Below are 19,018 nucleotides of genomic sequence, written 5' to 3'. Positions count from 1 at the left end.
TTTAAGCTTAGGTAGGTCCTTTTTCTATTTATAATAAAACAAGTTGAATTCACATACTGTCACTAGGTGGCCTCAACTTGCCCAGTGGGAAAGTTTGTTGGTCACCTATGCATATTATATGCCATCCAAAATTGGTAAATTAGTAGTCTTTCTATCCAGGCTATGTAAACAGAGCTATTTAAAAGCCACTTTTTATCTATTGTTCCCACTAACACACATATATAAGAAAAACCAGCTGCTAAAAAACAAAAGTGACCTGAGAACATATGCTCAGGCTATTCCATCAGTTCGTCCTGGTCTGGCTCAACAATTGCTGGATCCGCTGCTGATCCAACACACGCTGGTATCCTGTCCACGAAACTAGGATTGTGTCTCTATATGTGATCCAGGCACATATCTTGTTTACAGAGCTGAAATTGAATAGTCTGCAGGTCTCGTTTATAATCCGACATATCCCTAATAATCAAATCCATGCCCATGGAGACTTGATCCACTGCCTTACATATGAAGCTCTTCCTAAGCTAGTATAAGTGTAGAATCTACTTGTATTGAGACATCCAGCCTCTTGTATTGCCAAGGTCAGAAACGAGGTCTCTCCATTCTTCCATCTCTTCCTCAGAATCCTCTTCTTTCACACTATCTTCCATCTCATCAATAATTTTCCTGATGCCAGCATCTGTGTCCTGCATGTAAGCTTTGGTCGCTTCCTTCACTGTCTCGTCCATGGGATGTCGACCCAATCTTTTGCTAGGGGTGTCACTGAACTGGGCGCACGAACTATTATTTGTCCTTCCCCTGCGACCATGACCACAACCGCTAGCTGCCCTTGCCATATCATCGCTTCCTTCTATCTGTTCATAGGACGAACAATATTGAGTCAGGATGAAATCGTCTTCCAGCCAAATTCCCATAAACTCTGGTGTTTTCTATCTATCTGCCCTATCTCGTCTGTGCCTACACTTTCCTATTCCCAAATATCCTGATGGGTTATTCTGCCCCTTCTCACTATTCCCCCTTGCCTTCTTTTCACTCATGTTTCTGATACCAGTCTCTTCGTCAATTCCTCGGTCTCCCTCTTTAGTTTTGTTTTCCCCTGCTCGAGGCTTCCCTAGTATGGTAAACCCATGAGTCTGACTATCAGAATTCTCTCCCATCTTCCCTTTCAGTTTGGCTCCACTCCCTTTCCCGTCAGTGATCCCCCCCTAGGAGGTCTTTTCCTTCTTTTTTGGATTCCCCCCCTGTTCACCCTCCCAGGCTTGCTCTCTTATGCACCTCGGGTTTCCCTCCCCTACCCAAATTCCCTGCCTGGTTAATCTTTCTAGACTATCCAACCTCCCAGCCTCCCTATCACTCTCTATTTCACCCTTTATGTCCGTGTTGCTTGACTTAGCCTGCCTCTTCCTGTCAATATCTATAGCCCCTCCCTTTTCCTGCCTCAAAGCCAAACTACCTTGCTCTTCCCTTCCCTGAGTCCCATACTGATTACGTAACAAAACCTCCTCACCGGGTCTTGCCTTGTCCCCCATTCCCCTGGTTCTAACCCCCCCCCCCCAACACACTACAATTGGCTATTCAAATTACATAGTATAGGTAGTAAACATACCAGGTATTTTGCTTCCTGGACTCTGGCTGATTGTTTGGCTTCCTCGTCCCGCTCCTTCTTCTTTTCTCTCTCACTCTACCCTTCCTTTTTGCCTTACTCCCCCTTTCATACCTCCTACCACCACCCTGTTGTCCCATTCTTCCTTCATCACCGTCCTTCCCACCTCTCCTCGTCCTGACATTCCTCATGCTACTTCTCTCAACCATTCGGCAGTACCTCTCCACGTTCTTCCTTTCGCTCATGCGAGCTGCGGTGAGCAGTCCTCACTCCGGCCATCTTCTGACATCACCATTATGGCTCTTTACCTCCTCCATCACCCTGATCGGGGGCCTGTTATAATCCTTATGATTTCTATTATGCCTTTTCTTCATCTTTGGTTAATATTTCATTTAGCAGGTCCATTCTGATATCTCTTGGTTTTATAGGACAGGTTCGTTCCAGATGTCACGATTGTGGGTCACTTCCCCAATTGGATAGGAAATCGACCACTTTATTTCCTTCTCTTTTAACGTGTTTGATTATTAAGTAATAAAATCGTTTCATGATTTCACCTAGTTCTTGTATGAGACTTGTTGTTCTCCAGCTGTGGCAAATCCTGTCCCAAGCCATTCCATTATATAGTTTCCTCATCATGTTGATTACCATTAATGAATCCCCTTCCACTTCTAATTGTTTGTACCCAAGCCTGACAGCTATTCTCATCCCTTGTCTTGCTGCCATGAGCTCTGCTTCATTGTTGCTCATCATGCCTCCATAAGCCGCGTACAACAGACGAGTCCTGCCCTGGTTGTCTCTGAAGATGCCACCTATCCCTGCATTACCTGGATTGCCTTTGGAGGCTCCATCAAAGTTTAATTTGATGAAGCCTTCTACTGGTCTACTATACTTCTGAGACAATACCTAGCTTATTTTCATTTTTTTCCATGCATTCGCTCCCACCATCTCCTTGGTTAAGTTAAGCTTTTTTAGGATACTAGTTTCCTGCGGCAAGGTCTCCCAGTCTTCTTGCTTCCATTCTTCTGCTAGTATGGTTTCTCTTATATGTTCAATTACTCCTCCCCATACCTTCTCTGGTGTAAATGTTTCATTCTTGAAGATCCTTCTGTTCCTTTCCTTCCATATCATCCATAGATTGAAACCTACAACTAGCCCCCATGCTCTATTTAGGACCAGACTGATAAAGTGACTGCGTCCCCATTGTTCAACCGTCTCTTTTATGCTTTGTGGATTCCTATCCATCCTTCTGAAGACCTCATAGATAGCTTCCCACTGTCTTTGTGCAAACTGGCATGAGTTCAGTAGGTGTTCTATATTTTTGTTTTCCTACTTGCACAGGTCACAGCAGGCTGGTCCCTACATCCCTCTTTTTTGTAATTGATCCCATGTCAAGATTCTACCTTTGCATGTTCACCAAATAAACTGGGCCACTTTTGGCCACCATTTTCTCTTCCAAATTTGTTTCCACAAGTGTTGGTTCCCTTCCTGTTCCTTATCGGCCTTTAGATCATATGCCTCCTTTACCGTGAAATTATCTTTCATTGTGTAACCCCATCTCAGGATGTTTGGTCCCGCTCTGATTGGAATTTTCCTCGTTTCCATTTCTTTCATATAGAGATTTCTCCAGGATCTTCTTCTATATTTTGTCCCCATTCTTCTGGGCTTTTCCAAACTCTCCAATTCTCCTCACTATTTTCATTCTTCCAGTAATCCTTCACTCTATTTAATCCTGCATCTTTTGAATACTATAGAATACTTCTAAGTTCCTACTTTCCATTTAATTTATCATGTTGTTGCCATGCTTCGTCCCAAAAATTTGTTGTTTTACCATTTCTTATTTCCCAGAAGGCATGGTTTGTGATGATATCCCTGTTCTCGCTGGCCAAGTTCCATATATTGGATCCTCTCCGTTTATCTGTGTTTCTTAAGATCTCCTCAGTTCTTCCTGGCATGTTATACTTCTTGGTCCATATCCATTTCCAAAGGTCCCCTCCTCCATTCATCCACCTCCACCATAACTTGGCTCCCATAATCTAGTTAGTGAGGTATGGGTCCTTCAAACCTAGGCCTCCTTCCTCCATTCTAGTCATCCCTTGCCATGACATTAACGCCCATTTTTCTATTATTGAGAACCTCCACATATGAATTTCTTCAATATCTCTACCATTTTGGAACATGCTCCTTTCGGTGCTGCCATCCCCAATAATTGGTAGATTAGTATGGATTATAGGACTGCTTTTACTAATACTACTCTTCTTGTCAGGTTTAGATATTTGAACGCCTAGTTGGCAATCCTATGTTGCATATTTTGTATAGTTTGTTGCCAGTTTACCATTTTTAAGGAGTTGATTGTCAGAGGTACGCCTAGATACTTGGTTGGAAGCTCCCCTTCCCTAAAACCCATCATCCTTGATACATAAGAATTAACATTACCAGTTGTGTTAAAGAAGTAAGAACATGATTTCTCATTGTTAATTTGTCTGCCCAAGGCTTCCATAAACAGCTCCAGAATGTTCTTCATTCTTTTGACTTCCTTACAGGAGATATTACAGAGTAGCATAATGTCATCCACGAACTGTTGATGGGTGACCAGGAGCTCATTTCCCAATGCCCTTATCCCTTTGATTTTATCCTCTTGTACTTCCTTTTTGATATATATTCCTAGACCTTCAGCTGCTATAATGAATAGGAAGGGTGATAGGGGGTCTCCCTGTCTTAACCCTCTTGTGGAATTGAAGGTGGATATTGGGGTTCCATTTAGGAGTATTGAAAAGATTGAGGTAGATATCATTTCTGAAATCCACTCTATCCATCTTCTGCAGAACCCAAAAGCTTCCATTACTTTCCTTAGATACTCCCAGTTTAATCTATCATAGGCTTTGGATAGATCCAATTTAATCATCACCCCTGCCATCTTTTTGGATTTTAACGAGTGTACCACTTCCTGGGATACAATCAATCCATATAGAATCTGTCTACCCTCTACAAAGCCTGTTTTCTTAGGTGATATAATACTAGAAAGAATCGGTTTCAGTCTCTTAGCTATTAATGTAGAGATAATTTTATAGATAACATTACACAGTGCAATCGGTCTAAACCCCTACGGTTCATCAGACTTAGAGGATTTAGGTATGAGGGAAAGAAGGGTAGCGTTTAGACCTGGACATACCTTTTGGTTCCTTCTAGATTCTTCCACCATGGCTACAATGTCATTGCCTATAAATTTCTAGGCTGCTTGGTAGAATTGTTAAGAAATTTACTGCATAACATAAATAATTACTGAGAGGAATAAATATAAAAATAACCAGCAACAACCATAAACACATAAACACAAATGTTTATCTGGGAAAACCCCAAATCTGGGGAAAAACCCAACCTAATAAGATTTTATTAGCATTGGCCAAAACCCCGGCCAATTCGACCAAGTGAACCTTCACCGCTCACCTTCAGGTCTTGCATTACAATGAAGTCCTTCTAGCTTTTTATAAGCTCCATTACATATAATACCATGGGCAGAATATTATGGGTGCACAATACCATGTGCCCCAAAACCATCACTATTTAACCTAGTCAACTTTGACTCTATCCTGATTCAAGTTTACCTAACAATTCCCCCCTTAAAATTGACTCGGGGTTCCTTGACTAACTCCAGCCAAACTTGCTAAGTAAGACAATCCCGTTCACTCTAGCTCTTACCCCCCTCAGAGTTTTTACCTGGGGTATTGTTAACCCGACATCCCTCCTATCACCTAGGTCTAACCCAGACTTTACCGGTGATCACCAAGGGGTACACATGCCTTACCAGGTCTTACAGTAGTATGCCCATTTAAATGCAATAATTTTGACTTCATTAAATTTTTTTTTGTTTATTGCTGGTGCGATTTTGATCCATCCTCTCTCAATTTGATTTGCTCAAAAACTTATATCAAACCGCTCCAACTGTGAACCCCACGAGAACCTCGTAGACTCCAGCACTGGTGGCCTCACGTAGCAGAAAACGAACAATTTTCGAAGCCGCATGAACAATTTTCTTCTGTTGACCTTCTTTAAATAGCTGCATGAATCCTGAACAATTTGATAGCATGTTCCAAACCGGTAAATATCGCAAATGCACTACAATCCCTGGCACACTATCTTCCACACATTCTCCTCGAGGTTCTTCCGCGTACAATTGTTCCACCATTATTTTCAGACTCAGATCTGTAAAAAGGCTGCATTGATCTCATCAAGCACTATAAATCCCTGGCATGAAAGAATCCCATTGAAGCCAATATTTGGCTCTGATACCAGTTGTTAAGAAATTTACTGCATAACATAAATAATTACTGAGAGGAATAAATATAAAAGTAACTAGCAACAACCATAAACACATAAACACAAATGTTTATCTAGGAAAATCCCAAATCTGGGGAAAAACCCAACCTAATAAGATCTTATTAGCATTGGCCAAAACCCTGGCCAATCCGACCAAGTGAACCTTCATCGCTCACCTCCAGGTCTTGCATTACAATGAAGTCCTTCTAGCCTTTTATAAGCTCCATTACATATAATACCATGGGCAGAATACTATGGGTGCACAATACCATGTGCCCCAAAACCATCACTGTTTAACCTGGTCAACTTTGACTCTATCTTGATTCCAGTTTACCTAACAATTCCCCCCTTAAACTTGACTTGGGGTTCCTTGACTAACTCCAGCCAAACTTGCTAAGTAAGACAATCCCGTTCACTCTAGCTCTTACCCCCCTCAGAGTTTTTACCTGGGGTATTGTTAACCCGACATCCCTCCTATCACCTAGGTCTAACCCAGACTTTATCGGTGATCACCAAGGGGTACATATGCCTTACCAAGCCTTACATTAGTATGCCCATTTACATGCAATAATTTTGACTTCATTAATTATTATTTTTTTTGTTTATTGCTAGTGCGATTTTGATCCATCCTCTCTCAATTTGATTTGCTCAAAAACTTCTATCAAACCGCTCCAACTGCGAACCCCATGAGAACCTCGTAGATTCCAGCACTGATGGCCTCACATAGCAGAAAACGAACAATTTTCGAAGCCGCATGAACAATTTTCTTCTGCTGACCTTCTTTAAATAGCCGCATGAATCCTGAACAATTCGTCAGCATGTTCCAAACCGGTAAATATTGCAAATGCACTGCAATCCCTGGCACACTATCTTCCACACATTCTCTGGCACACTATCTTCCACACATTCTCTGGCACACTATCTTCCACACATTCTCCTCAAGGTTCTTCCGCGTACAATTGTTCCACCATTATTTTGAGACTTAGATCTGTAAAAAGGCTGCATTGTAAGGACTCTGGACACCACATATCTCCACAATGGTATGATATTGTCCACTTTGGGCCTAAGCCCTCATGGATTTGCTTTTGGACTTACCCCAAAATGCCTCATACCAATGGAGATATTTGTCCATCCTTATATATCCATGATCCTCCCCACCTCTAATCAATGTGGGACTTTGGTCGTATACCCAACAATCCTCCCCTTGAACAAAGGACCATCGAGCCTCCCCTCAAACGATTATCCATCCGTCCACTCTCTACCAACCAGGATTCTCCGCTCCAGTGCGTTGGAAGCACACGCCTTACATGGAGCACCACCTGCCTCGAGAGCTTGCTCTATCCCAGGTCAACTCCTCTTCACCGTGTTGGGACCAGGACACGTCCATGAAGAATCCAGAGTACACCACCTGTCTAATCGAGCTCATCCACGGATCCCATCGTGATATTACCGGGGCCCACCACCTTCATTCGGTATTCCGAGGATTCATCCACTTGGCTAACTTCGGGGCATGGCTCTGAGACCACTTGTAAGGACTCTAGACACCACATATCTCCACAATGGTATGATATTGTCCAATTTGGGCCTAAGCCCTTATGGATTTGCTTTTGAAATTACCCCAAAAGGCCTCATACCAATGGAGATATTTGTCCATCCTTATATATCCATGATCCTCCCCACCTCTAGCCAATGTGGGACTTTGGTCGTATACCCAACAAGAATTCCGCCGTAAAGCCATTTGGTCCCGGGGCCTTATTTTTCTTTAGCCCTTTCACCACTTCCTCGACCTCCTCTATCGTGATTGCTCTCATAATCGCAAGGTTTTTCTCTCTAGTGATTATCTTGGGGATCTCATTGCATATTCTACTCATTGCCGCCTGTCGTTCCTCTTGAGGTTCCATTAGGAGGTCTTTAAAATGCCGCACCAGGGTTTCCTCCATTTCCTCATGCTGGGTTTGTCTTTCACTAGCTTCATTTTTCAGAGAGAAGATTTTGTTTCTCTGCCTGTGCTGTATCATTTCTTTGTGGAAAAATTTAGTGTTCCTTTCTCCCTCTCTCAACCAGTTCACTCTTGACTTCTGTCGCCATAAGATCTCTTCCTGTTTCCTTCGTTCCTCTATTTGGCTGACCAATCTACCTTCTTCTGCTTCTAAGTCAGGGCTTCTCCCTTCCCTTATAATTTCTTGTTGGATTTCTTCCATCTTTTGAGTTAACTGTTGTTGGTCCTTCATTATGTTTCCAAATTCCTGTTGGTTCCATTCCTTGATTTTTTTCTTTATTTCCTTTAGTTTGTGTTGGAACGTTTGCATTCTATTCCTACCCCTTTGTTCACTCTGTGTCCACCATTCCTCTACCTTGCTTATGAATTTGGGGTCCCTAAGCCAGAACGCTTCAAATCTGAATGGTCGCTTTTTAGGGCTAGATTTGAGTTCAATCTCCAATCTCACCGGCCAGTGATCTGATCCCATCCCAGGTAGTATCATTGCTTCCATGAAAATGTCTCTGCTTACTATCTCCTCTGATATTAAAAATCTATCGAGTCTTGATGCGATTTGATGTCTGCCTCCTCTTCTATTATTCCAGGTATGAATTCCATTAGTAGTTGTGATATCCACTAACCTCTGTTCATTTATGGTATCCCCAAACATCTCCATGTCTGCATCCACCCTGCGCACTCTGCCTCTTTTCTCATTTAGGGATTTAATCATATTAAAGTCCCCTCCTTTTATCCATGGAATATTATGATACAATCCTCTCACTTTTGTCATGTTGTTAATGAAGTTTTTCCTTTCTCCTGGGATATGTGGACCGTAGACTCCTGAGAGCAGGACCCATTCTTTGGATCCAATGTTTCTGAATTTTCCAGATAATATTCTTGGCATACTTGTCCAGCCCTCGAATCTAACATCTTCTGGGTTCCAGAGTATTGCCAATCCTCTTGCACTTCCAGTAGCATCTTGTCCTACTACCTCATACCTTGGTTTGAAGTTTCCCATGATCTCCTTCATCTTTATTTCACTAATCTTGGTTTCTTGTAGTAGCATAACATTGGGCTTATCTTTCCGCAATCTTTCTTTAAGATATTGTTGTTTCCCCTTACTATTTAGACCCCTTATGTTCCAGGTCATGATTATCATTTCAACAATTTGGTTGGTTGGTGGAATACCTCTGATAATGGCACCACTCGTCCTGAGTTAATGAGCATTTCGCCTACCATTTGGATAGATTCACTCATGGATCTTCTGCCCCTTTTTTTCCCTACTTTTCCTGATGCTCCCGTTTCCGATCCTTGTCCTCCTTGTGATCCAAGATGCTCTGGTTGATTTACCACTATCATTCCTTGTTTTAGTTTATATTGTTGAAACATTTCTTTGTATAGTTGTTTTTGGTCTTCAGGGATGAACCTCTCATCCAGGTGTCGCCACTCCTACAGTAGTCTCTTCATTACTTGTTCCTATTCGGTGGAGTTTTCCTTCTGTATGTCTATCTCCATATGGTTTTTCTCTATTTGTTCTTTGTTTATTTCTCCTTCACTTCCTTCCACTGTTTTTATCGTTACCTATAGTTTTCCTTTTTCTTTCTACTTTGGTTCATTGGGTTCTTCACTATTTTCCATAGGTACCTCCTCCATTTCCTCCTCTTGTAGAATTGCAAATTTATTTTGGTTTGGCTTTTCCTTCTGCTTCTGAGGGCTCTTATGGATACCCGATGGTTTTTATTCCTTTTTCTTCTATGGACCTCTTGGAAGCCTCCTTCCATTTCCTTACTTGGTTCTTCCTCGTTCTTGTTTCCCTGGGTATTCTCTAGGATGTTCAAGGGGCAGGATCTAAATAGGTGGCCATATTCATGACATCTCCTACACCTGAACAATATATGCTCATAATCCAATGGTTTTTGCCATACTTCATCAGGATATTCTACTTCTATGAAGTCAGAGAGAGGAAGATTAATACTCTAGTTATAAAAGATAGTTTTAGCTATATAATTATAAAATTGGTTAACCAATATTTATAAAATACTGGTTAAGAAATAATATAAAATCATATTAAATAATAAGAGACAAAGTTATATAACTAAGTTGAAAAAATATAAAGAGTTTAAAAATACTCAATAATAATAATAATAAGGTTTAGAATAATATTAAATATTAATAGAAATTATAAAAAGAAAAAAAAAATATATATATATATATATAGTTAAGGAAAACAAAAACAGTATAATATAAGTAAGACAAATATAAATAATTAAGAAACAAGAGAATTAATATTATTCTAATTTATTCATTTATCAAAAACAAAATTTGATTATTTTTGTACTTTAATTTACCTATATTTAAAGTAAACAAATGATTTCGACTTTTTCGCGTCTCCCCCAAATCTGTCTTTCCCTGCTCCTTCATCACCCTCGTTGACTTTGCCCCATTCTTTGCAGTTCTCGGAGCGTATTTCTTCCAGTTTGTCGCCTTCCCCTCCCTCCTCCTACCTGCACCCGTCCTCTCCGCCCTGCGTCATCACTCCTCCTCTCCAGTCCCTCAACCACGATGCTCTCTCTGCTACGTCCTCCAATGCCAATAACCAATCAGGCTCCATTGTTTTAAACTGCAATGGCAGTGTTTTTAATAAAATTAAAAGTGAGAACATTATCAAAGATAATTATAACACTAACATTAACAGTCATAAGGGTAATTGGTCTAGTAATAACATATCTCTTCTGAATCCTAGGACTAATAACGAACATTACAACAATATTATAAATAATACTAATATATACCATAAACATTCTTTTAATTCAATTAAATATAAGAATAAGAATATTATTAATAACTATAGTTTAATTCAGTCCTCTTATAATAATAGTAACAACACACATTCTATTTATAAGCTTAATAATAATAATAATAATAATAACAATAACAACAATGACCATGACCATGACCATGATGATAATAATAATAATAACAACAATGATAATAATAATAATAATAATAATAATAATAATAATAATAATAATAATAATAATAATAATAATAATAATAATAAAATTTTGTTAGGTTTTAAGAATGTAATTAATCTTTTTAGCATGAACTTTGACCTCTTTGTTTTTAGTCTCCTTAATAAAGGTCTCAAATTTTCTTTTTCTTGAGCAGGATTCCTACCAATGACATTATCTGTAACATTAAGTTTGGGATCAAGGACCTTTCTGACAATGTCAAGGAGACTATTAGGCAAGATTGTGCTATTGTTCTTAGGAAGGCTAAGCCTCCTAAGAAAAACCTGAGCAAGGCCGAGTTTCTTGCCCTTAAGTCCCTTAGGGACAACCCCGACATTGTCGTCCTTAAGGTGGACAAAGGTGGAGCTGTCGTCATTCTTGATAAGTCGGATTATCTACACATAATGGTGGACCATCTCTCTAGTAGTGGAAGCTATATCAAGCTTAAAAATAATACCCTTAAGTCCGTTTCTAAAGACGTAACATCCACTATTAAAGCAGATTCTTCCCTTTTTCCTCTTTCTCGAAAGCTTATCGAAAGCAATTCCCTTACCTCTAGAATCTATGGCCTACCCAAGATTCATAAACCTGGGGCCCCCTTAAGGCCTATTGTTAACACAATAGGTGGACCTTCCTATGTTCTTGCTAAATTCCTTGCCCAAAAGCTCAAATATCTTGTTGGTCACACATATTCTTTTGTTAAAGACTTTGCTTCCTTCATTCAAGAATTAAGAGATATCAAATTGGAACCTGGAGATTTGTTCGTTAGTTTTGACGTTAAATCCTCATACACCAAAATCCCCATCCAAGAGGCCATTGATACCATAAATCGCATCACTGATAAAGACACAGCCAAGTTAGTTGGCCTCTACCTCACCTCAACTTTCTTTAGTTTTTAGGGTGAGTTCTATGAGCAAACTTGCGGTGTTGCGATGGGTTCCCCTCTTTCCCCTATCATAGCTAACCTGTTTATGGAAGATTTTGAGACCAAGGCCTTAGCCTCTACTCAATTTCGCCCTAAAAAATGGAAGAGGTTTGTTGATGACACCTGTGTCATCTGGCCTCATGGTCGTGAGAAACTAGATATGTTTCTTAACCACCTTAATTCTCAGTCAGAATCCATCAAGTTCACGATGGAAATTGAGGAGAATGGTCGCCTTCCCTTTCTCGACATTCTCCTTTCTAGGAAGGAGGATGGTTCCATCTATCCCCAAGTCTTTCGGAAGAAGACTCACACGGAACAATATCTCCATGCTAGTTCTCATCACTTCCCAGCTCAGAAATTTAGGGTTCTCAACACTCTTGCTACTCGTGCTCTAAGAATCTCTAATGATAGCCACCTTGATCAGGAGAAATCTCATCTTCTTGAAGTTTTTAAAAATAATGGGTATAGCAGACCCCAGAGCCTCAAGGCCTTTCACAAAGCCAGCAAAGCACCTAGAGTTAAACCCGCTCGAGTTGATCCTATCTCTAAGGTTCATCTCCTGTATATCCAAGGAACCACGGATATGATTGCCCATATTCTTAAGAAGATGAATGTCTCTTCCTCTTTCAAACCTCTCAAAATCATCAAAAATCCCCTTAGACCTGTAATGGACCCTATAGACCCTAAAGACACGAAATGAGACTACCTTGTTCCCTACTCCTGTGGTATCCCCTACATTGGGGAAACATGAAGGTCTATTAAGAAAAGAATCATCAAACATGATGTTGACATTAGACACAATCGATCCTACATGTCAACCCTTTCCAAACATGCAGAGAAATCAAAACATCATGTCTGCATTGAAGAATCCAAAGTCATTGCTCGGGTTGATCATTTCCACCACAGGAACTTAGGGAAGTGATTGAAATTGAGAGGCATGCCAGAAACCTTAATAGGGATGATGGCTGGAAATAAAGTAAAATCTGGAGTCCAACTCTCTCCTCTTGACTCTTCCATCTCTCTCCTTTTTCTTGTTCGTTTTTCGGTTTCTCCCTTTTCGTCTTCAGGCTTTATCCCATGCACTATAATGTTAAAAAATTATTTTAACATTTTTTACAATTTATTGGGAAATTTACCCCATGCAACACAAATGTGACTCCAATTCCACTCTTCATGCCTAAGCCAGACAACACAATGTTTGAATTCTCTAAAGATGAGATACCTTTTTATTTTTTCTATTATCTTTGGGCTTCTCATCCATTGCAACTAGGACAATTCCCTAGCATGACATAGTCAAAGGGATTTGTAGTAAGATAGGGCATTAGATTTTTACCTTGGACATGAATCAACATGCACATGCATTTTAGAAAAAGCTCAATTCAAGGAGGGAATCTCTTCCCCTCATGCACTAGATGTTGAGTAATGGAAAAGTAGAAGGGGTCGGGAAAATAGGGATTCATAAACCTGGAGCTCAAAATCCACGAATAACTTGACCAAGTAAAGTTTACCTTAACTACTTAGTTTGAACTTATTTTTATTCTAATATAGGGTAAATTTTATTATGTTTTGACAAAGTCAAAATGTTTACGGGATATTATATTACAACATCTCGACGATACTAGGCTACCTCTTGAGGCAGTTATATATAATTATTAGTTTGATGGTAGGGAGTAACCTTCATGGAATATTCTATATGTTCCTTTTAGTATATATAAATCAAAGGTTGAGATTTACCTCCTAAGTAGTTATGGGCCTTTTGTTCTTTTAATTAAATTGATTAATTAAAAAAATGTCATATAAAGTGATATATGGTTTTTTGGGCATATATTATTAGTAAACTATGGTATTGTGACAATCCTATTTAAAGATTAAGAGTTTCCATGGAAAATGGGGTAAATGGTTATGGATAAGAATCTCTTTTCACATTTTATTAAATGTATATGTGTTTAACTTATATACTAATTACTTTAATGATTGATAATAATAATACTTCAAAATAAAGTTATAATTTAGTGAGTTTAATGATTTGTTTACTTTTAACAACATGAGGTGTCTTATTAAGTACTTTAATGTTTATTATGGATTGATGCCTATAGACATTTGCAAGTAATTTAATTTATTGAGTGTGTTATATAATTGATTAAAAATAATATTATTGATATAATTTTGGTTATGAATAAAATACTTCAATTTCTACCTTCTACCTTAATTTTACATCAACAATATAAAGAGATAAAGTAATTTTAAATAAAAGTTATTATTAATATTATATTATGTGTAATTTATTTTGCATCTACTATTTAAAAAATAATATATATATATATATATATATATATATATATATATATATAAAATAAAATTATAATATATTATAAAATTATAATATATAAATTATAATATATAAATAATATATATATATATAGAGAGAACTTCAAATTATTAGTATTGTTATAATATTTTCACTTTTCATTGAGAGGGACATGAAATTGATATATAATATTTAAAATATACAAATAATAAAAATTCTTTCTATGATAAACACACACACACACATATAATAACAAAAATGGATATATGTTTTCTTTAGAATATAAGGCGTATATATTGATATTTATACAATATTTCGTTTTCATCTATGTATATGAAAATAAAAAAGTTTAAATGTTTTATTCATGTGTTTCTCAAACAAACATAGATCTATCTTAATTCTAAATCTCACATTCAATTTTTGCACTAAAAATAAGTTTTACATCTTGAGAAATTTAACCCCACTTGAATCTTTGTAGACCCATAATTAAAATAAAACTATGATAGTTTGAAATATTTAAATTTATAAATAACATAAATTTAAATTAATTTCATCTTATAAATAAAAATTTCATAGTTATTAATATTAATAGTATTAAAGTAAATAAAACAATCATATTTATTATAACTATCAGTGTTATATTATATTTATGAAAACTATTTATAAGTTTAAATTAATTTTATCAATAAAATAATAATAATTATTAATATTAATAATTTAAAATATTTAACAAACTTTAAACAAATCATAAAATAAAACAATTATTATTAAATACCATAGTTATCACAATTAGCCTTTGAGTTAATTTTAAAAGAGATTCATCCTTACCAATTTTCATCAAAAACTTAGAGTGAAATTCTTCTGATTAGATATTATTATTATATTATATTTATTTTTTCCGTTAGTTATTAAATGTAAAATTCTTCTAATTTGATGTATAAAATTAAGATATTGTTATTATTATTTAATAATTGTGTTTTAAGATATTATTATTTTTATTTATTAATTGTATTTTAAAATATTGTTATTATTATATCCTAATTGTGTTTAATAATTTAGTGTGATAATTATTTTTTATAATTTGGTGTAGTTTAAAAAATGTGAATACCATATCCAATTTAAGACCCACCCTTGATCTTTAGTCGACTATTAGTTTCCTTAATAACCAATTAACACCAACATTTAACAACAAAAATTCACACCTAATTTAAATTCGGCTCACACTTAATATATCACACTGCATTTCAACCACACTAACACTTAATACGACTTCCATTTTAAATATCTCTTTCCAAATATCCTGGTATATATCCAAACCCTTAAAAGAAAACATGCTAACTAGATTTTAATATTATTTCTTCATTATTATATAGAAATTGAAACCTAATAAAAAATTTAAAAAAATCAATTTTAATAAGTTTATTGTTATGTATAAGAACCTTCGTGAGTTGTAAACGATTAACGAGCAACCATTTACTAACGTGGAAATGCACGGAAATAATACAAAATCTAAATTATTGGATTGTACCAACAATTTTGATTATGGATCTACAAAGAGTCAAGTTTGAAGTTTGAACGGACGACTTTCATAAAGTAGTCGACTGAATAAAAGTCGATCCAATAACTCAAAAATGTACTAAATCTGACAAGGTTATTGTTGGAGATACATGGTTCGCCAAAACGTGGACGAGACGCGTACTTGTAATTGGTGTTGCCATCTAACAGGTAACTCTCTATTCCCCGTCCGAACCAACAACCCATGTTTCCATGGGAAAATCGTGCAAAACTGTACCGCAGGTAATAAATTTGAAAATAAATAAAAATTCATGTGAAAGAACGGCAGCGGCTAACCAGCCTGCCATAGGGCATTAAATGCTTGGGGAGATGCAGGCTGGATAGCCCGCTAACACGCAAATTCCAATGCAGGCTGGATAGCCCGCTAACACGCAAATTCCAATTTCTTATTTAGTGCTTAGTTTCGGAATTTGCGTGTTAGTGGGCTATCCAGCCTGCATCTCCCCGGGCATTTAATGCCCTATGGCAGGCTGGTTAGCTGCTGCCGTGAAAGAACAGCCCAAGCATATTGGTAAACCCCCGCTAAAATAAGTAAATTGTTAATCAGTATTAAAAGAGCGGGGTTGGATATGTTTATGGATTGATTTTAGTAAGCTCAAGTTTAAAATTTATTGGTAGCCAAAGCATATTGGTAAATGCCTAGCTAAAAATAAGTAAATTGCTAATGGGTATTAAAAGAGCGGGGTTGCAAATGTTTATTATTGAATTTTGGTAAGCTTAAATCCAAAATTTAATGGTGGACATATACAGACCCGCTCATTTGATGTTTATTGATACATTGTATATTTGTTACAACCATAAACATATACAAACCTACTCATTTAATAGTCATTGACAAAAAAATAAATTCACTTTATTGGATAATCAAACACGGAATGACAAACAAATTACCCTATCAAAATCTATCTTTAAACAGTCAAATCACCTAGTAACAAATAAATTAACCTATCAAATTCCATCTCTAGGTGCTGTAACCTTTAGTGAGTGAACACACCCTATAAGCGTCATATCCACAAAATGGATGTTTCAAATCTAAAATACTCATCAAATTAAACTATCTCTACAACTCTAGTGCATGTTTTGATAATCCTAACAAAAAAATATTCACGGTCTGAGAAAATTACCCTCAAATTACATTTGAGGAACGAAGTCCAACCCCTGATAACGATGGTGACGTAGAGCGAACCAGAGCCACGAAAACAGTTACCGACTTTTCGGCTTTTTCGCTTTTCGTTATGTGTCACTGCAAAAAGTTTATCAACTCATTCTCCACATGTAAAAAGCTTATCAACTTATTCCTCACATTTTATTTAAAATTTCTGGTTGTGTACCTTTAAAAATATTTCCAAAATCTGTCATTAAAATGCTTCGATTCATTCCACTCACTCTTTCTCTTTTATACAGTGTTTTAATATTTCTTCTTGTCCAATTCACCCCTAACTACCCATTCATACTTGTGTTTCTTTTCTTTTCATTCGAAAGTTTTGTAAATAGTGACGTCTGATTTATTTGTCCCTCAACTTTTCTGTTAAAGTCGTTTTCCCACTCTTGGAGACGAATACTATAATTTAATATAGTGCAGCTTAAATTCGTTTAATAATGAAAGAACATGTATTTCCCAATAAAATAAAAATTCAATTAATATAAAAAGTGAAATATAATTTTAATTTTAATATAATTTAAAAATCTATTAATTAAAAACATATATTTGCTAATAAAATTTAAAATCTGGGAGGAAAAAAACAAAAAAATAAGGGAAAAACAAAATATATGAAATAAATAGTCTATTTTTTATTTTTTTGTGAGTGTATTATATTTGACATTGAAATATTTTATTTATAATTCACATTATTCTTATGTTTTTATTAATATATTTAAATACACATCAATTTCTATTTTATTTTTTTTATTAATATATTTAGATACACATTAATTTTATATAGAGGTCTTTTATAAATATGATATTTAAATATTTCTTTATGATCTATATTGAAACTCTTTATTATTAATAGTTTTAGATGTTATTTATCACTAATGAATTATGGATTATGCTGATTTTGAAATATGTTAATTAATATGAACATTCAAATATATTATTGTCATGTCCCCGTTTTTTTTTTTTTTTTTTTTTTTATAAGTTATAAATACAAACCTTTACATAACCCAAAGTTAATCATTTCGTATCATTTGCAAACAAATCCAATTTGAATATTTCAATGTGAATTAACTTCACATCCCATCTATGTGTGTGTAATCCATATATTTATGAAGGTGGCAGACTCAGCCTTTAATTAATCCACGGTGCGAATTCAATCTACACTGTCTATTGTCATGGAAAAGCGGGTTACGGAATCATGGCCGTCGATATATCCGCCTTGCTGTTGTTAATGTTTGGAATTACTATGTTAATATCTGCACTACCACTGTACGTGGCATGTGCAGTTCTATCTCATTCTACCATAGCCTCGGGATCCCCTTTGAATCAACGGTGTTGGAGCTGGCTTGGCGATCCAACAGTCATGGAGAGCTCGATCATTATACACACCACTTGGTCTTGATTCGAAACTTCATTCTTCCGCCATTTTGTTTGATCCGCCGTTTGGTTGCTGCTCTCGTCCAAGCCCTGCTCTGCTTCTCAACCCAGGCTTCTGCGGTGGTAATGGGATGTGCTTAGCACGCCCTACCTTGGTCTTCGTTCTCCAACTCTGTCACTGGTAAGACTTACATTGTATAAACTGTGTAATTCCAATCTCCTTGCGCAACAGTAGTTGAAACACCCTCATGCACTCAGAGTTTTTTTTTTTTTTTTATACATCCTGAGACTACTTGGGTATCTAACTTAATGTTTGTGGTCTCCTGCAGGTTCCCCTCGTCTCTGTCTTCGAGCTTGGCACCAAAAGAACCACCGTTCTCCAGAGAAGGAATTGACTCCAAATTCCTCCAGGTATGAGGGTTTCCACCTGGTTATGGTTTTCAAATGATTGCTCCGTTAATATTCTTGTGAAAGGGACTTATTTTAGAGTTTAATGTTGTTTCTACAATGTATTACTCAGGTTTTTAGCTCACCTCTCGAGACTCTGTTCCCGTGTATCATGTATATATTTTGTAGAGAATTTTCGCTTTGAGGGTTTTACCTCTGAAGCTGAATGAGCCATGCTGGCCTATTTGTAATTATTTTTAAACTGTGCTATAGCTTATCCATTTCCTGAAGTTTATGTTTTCATTATAAGCACCAAAAGTCGTGTGCTAATGACATTTGGTTTATGGAATGATTATATATGTCCTGTACATTTAGAATGTCTCCCTC

The 19,018-nt window shown here is 36.7% G+C and overlaps 1 protein-coding gene across 1 annotated transcript; it reads right to left on the bottom strand.

Moving 5' to 3' along the window:
- Positions 1 to 539: 539 nt before the first annotated feature.
- Positions 540 to 8,922, bottom strand: LOC149214566 (uncharacterized). Its single transcript, XM_089389436.1, has 3 exons — positions 7,626 to 8,922; positions 2,246 to 2,424; positions 540 to 851 (listed from the first exon to the last, which is right to left on the bottom strand). The coding sequence occupies exons 1-3, from the start codon at positions 8,920 to 8,922 to the stop codon at positions 540 to 542; spliced, it is 1,788 nt and encodes a 595-aa protein (XP_089245562.1).
- Positions 8,923 to 19,018: the final 10,096 nt, after the last annotated feature.

The sequence above is a fragment of the Pinus tabuliformis genome, chromosome 1_1 (genome assembly GCF_031772625.1).
Source record: "Pinus tabuliformis cultivar Carrire ecotype Pingquan chromosome 1_1, CPIR1, whole genome shotgun sequence".
Classification (NCBI taxonomy): Eukaryota; Viridiplantae; Streptophyta; class Pinopsida; order Pinales; family Pinaceae; genus Pinus; species Pinus tabuliformis.
This window is presented reverse-complemented; position numbering and strand designations above follow the sequence as displayed.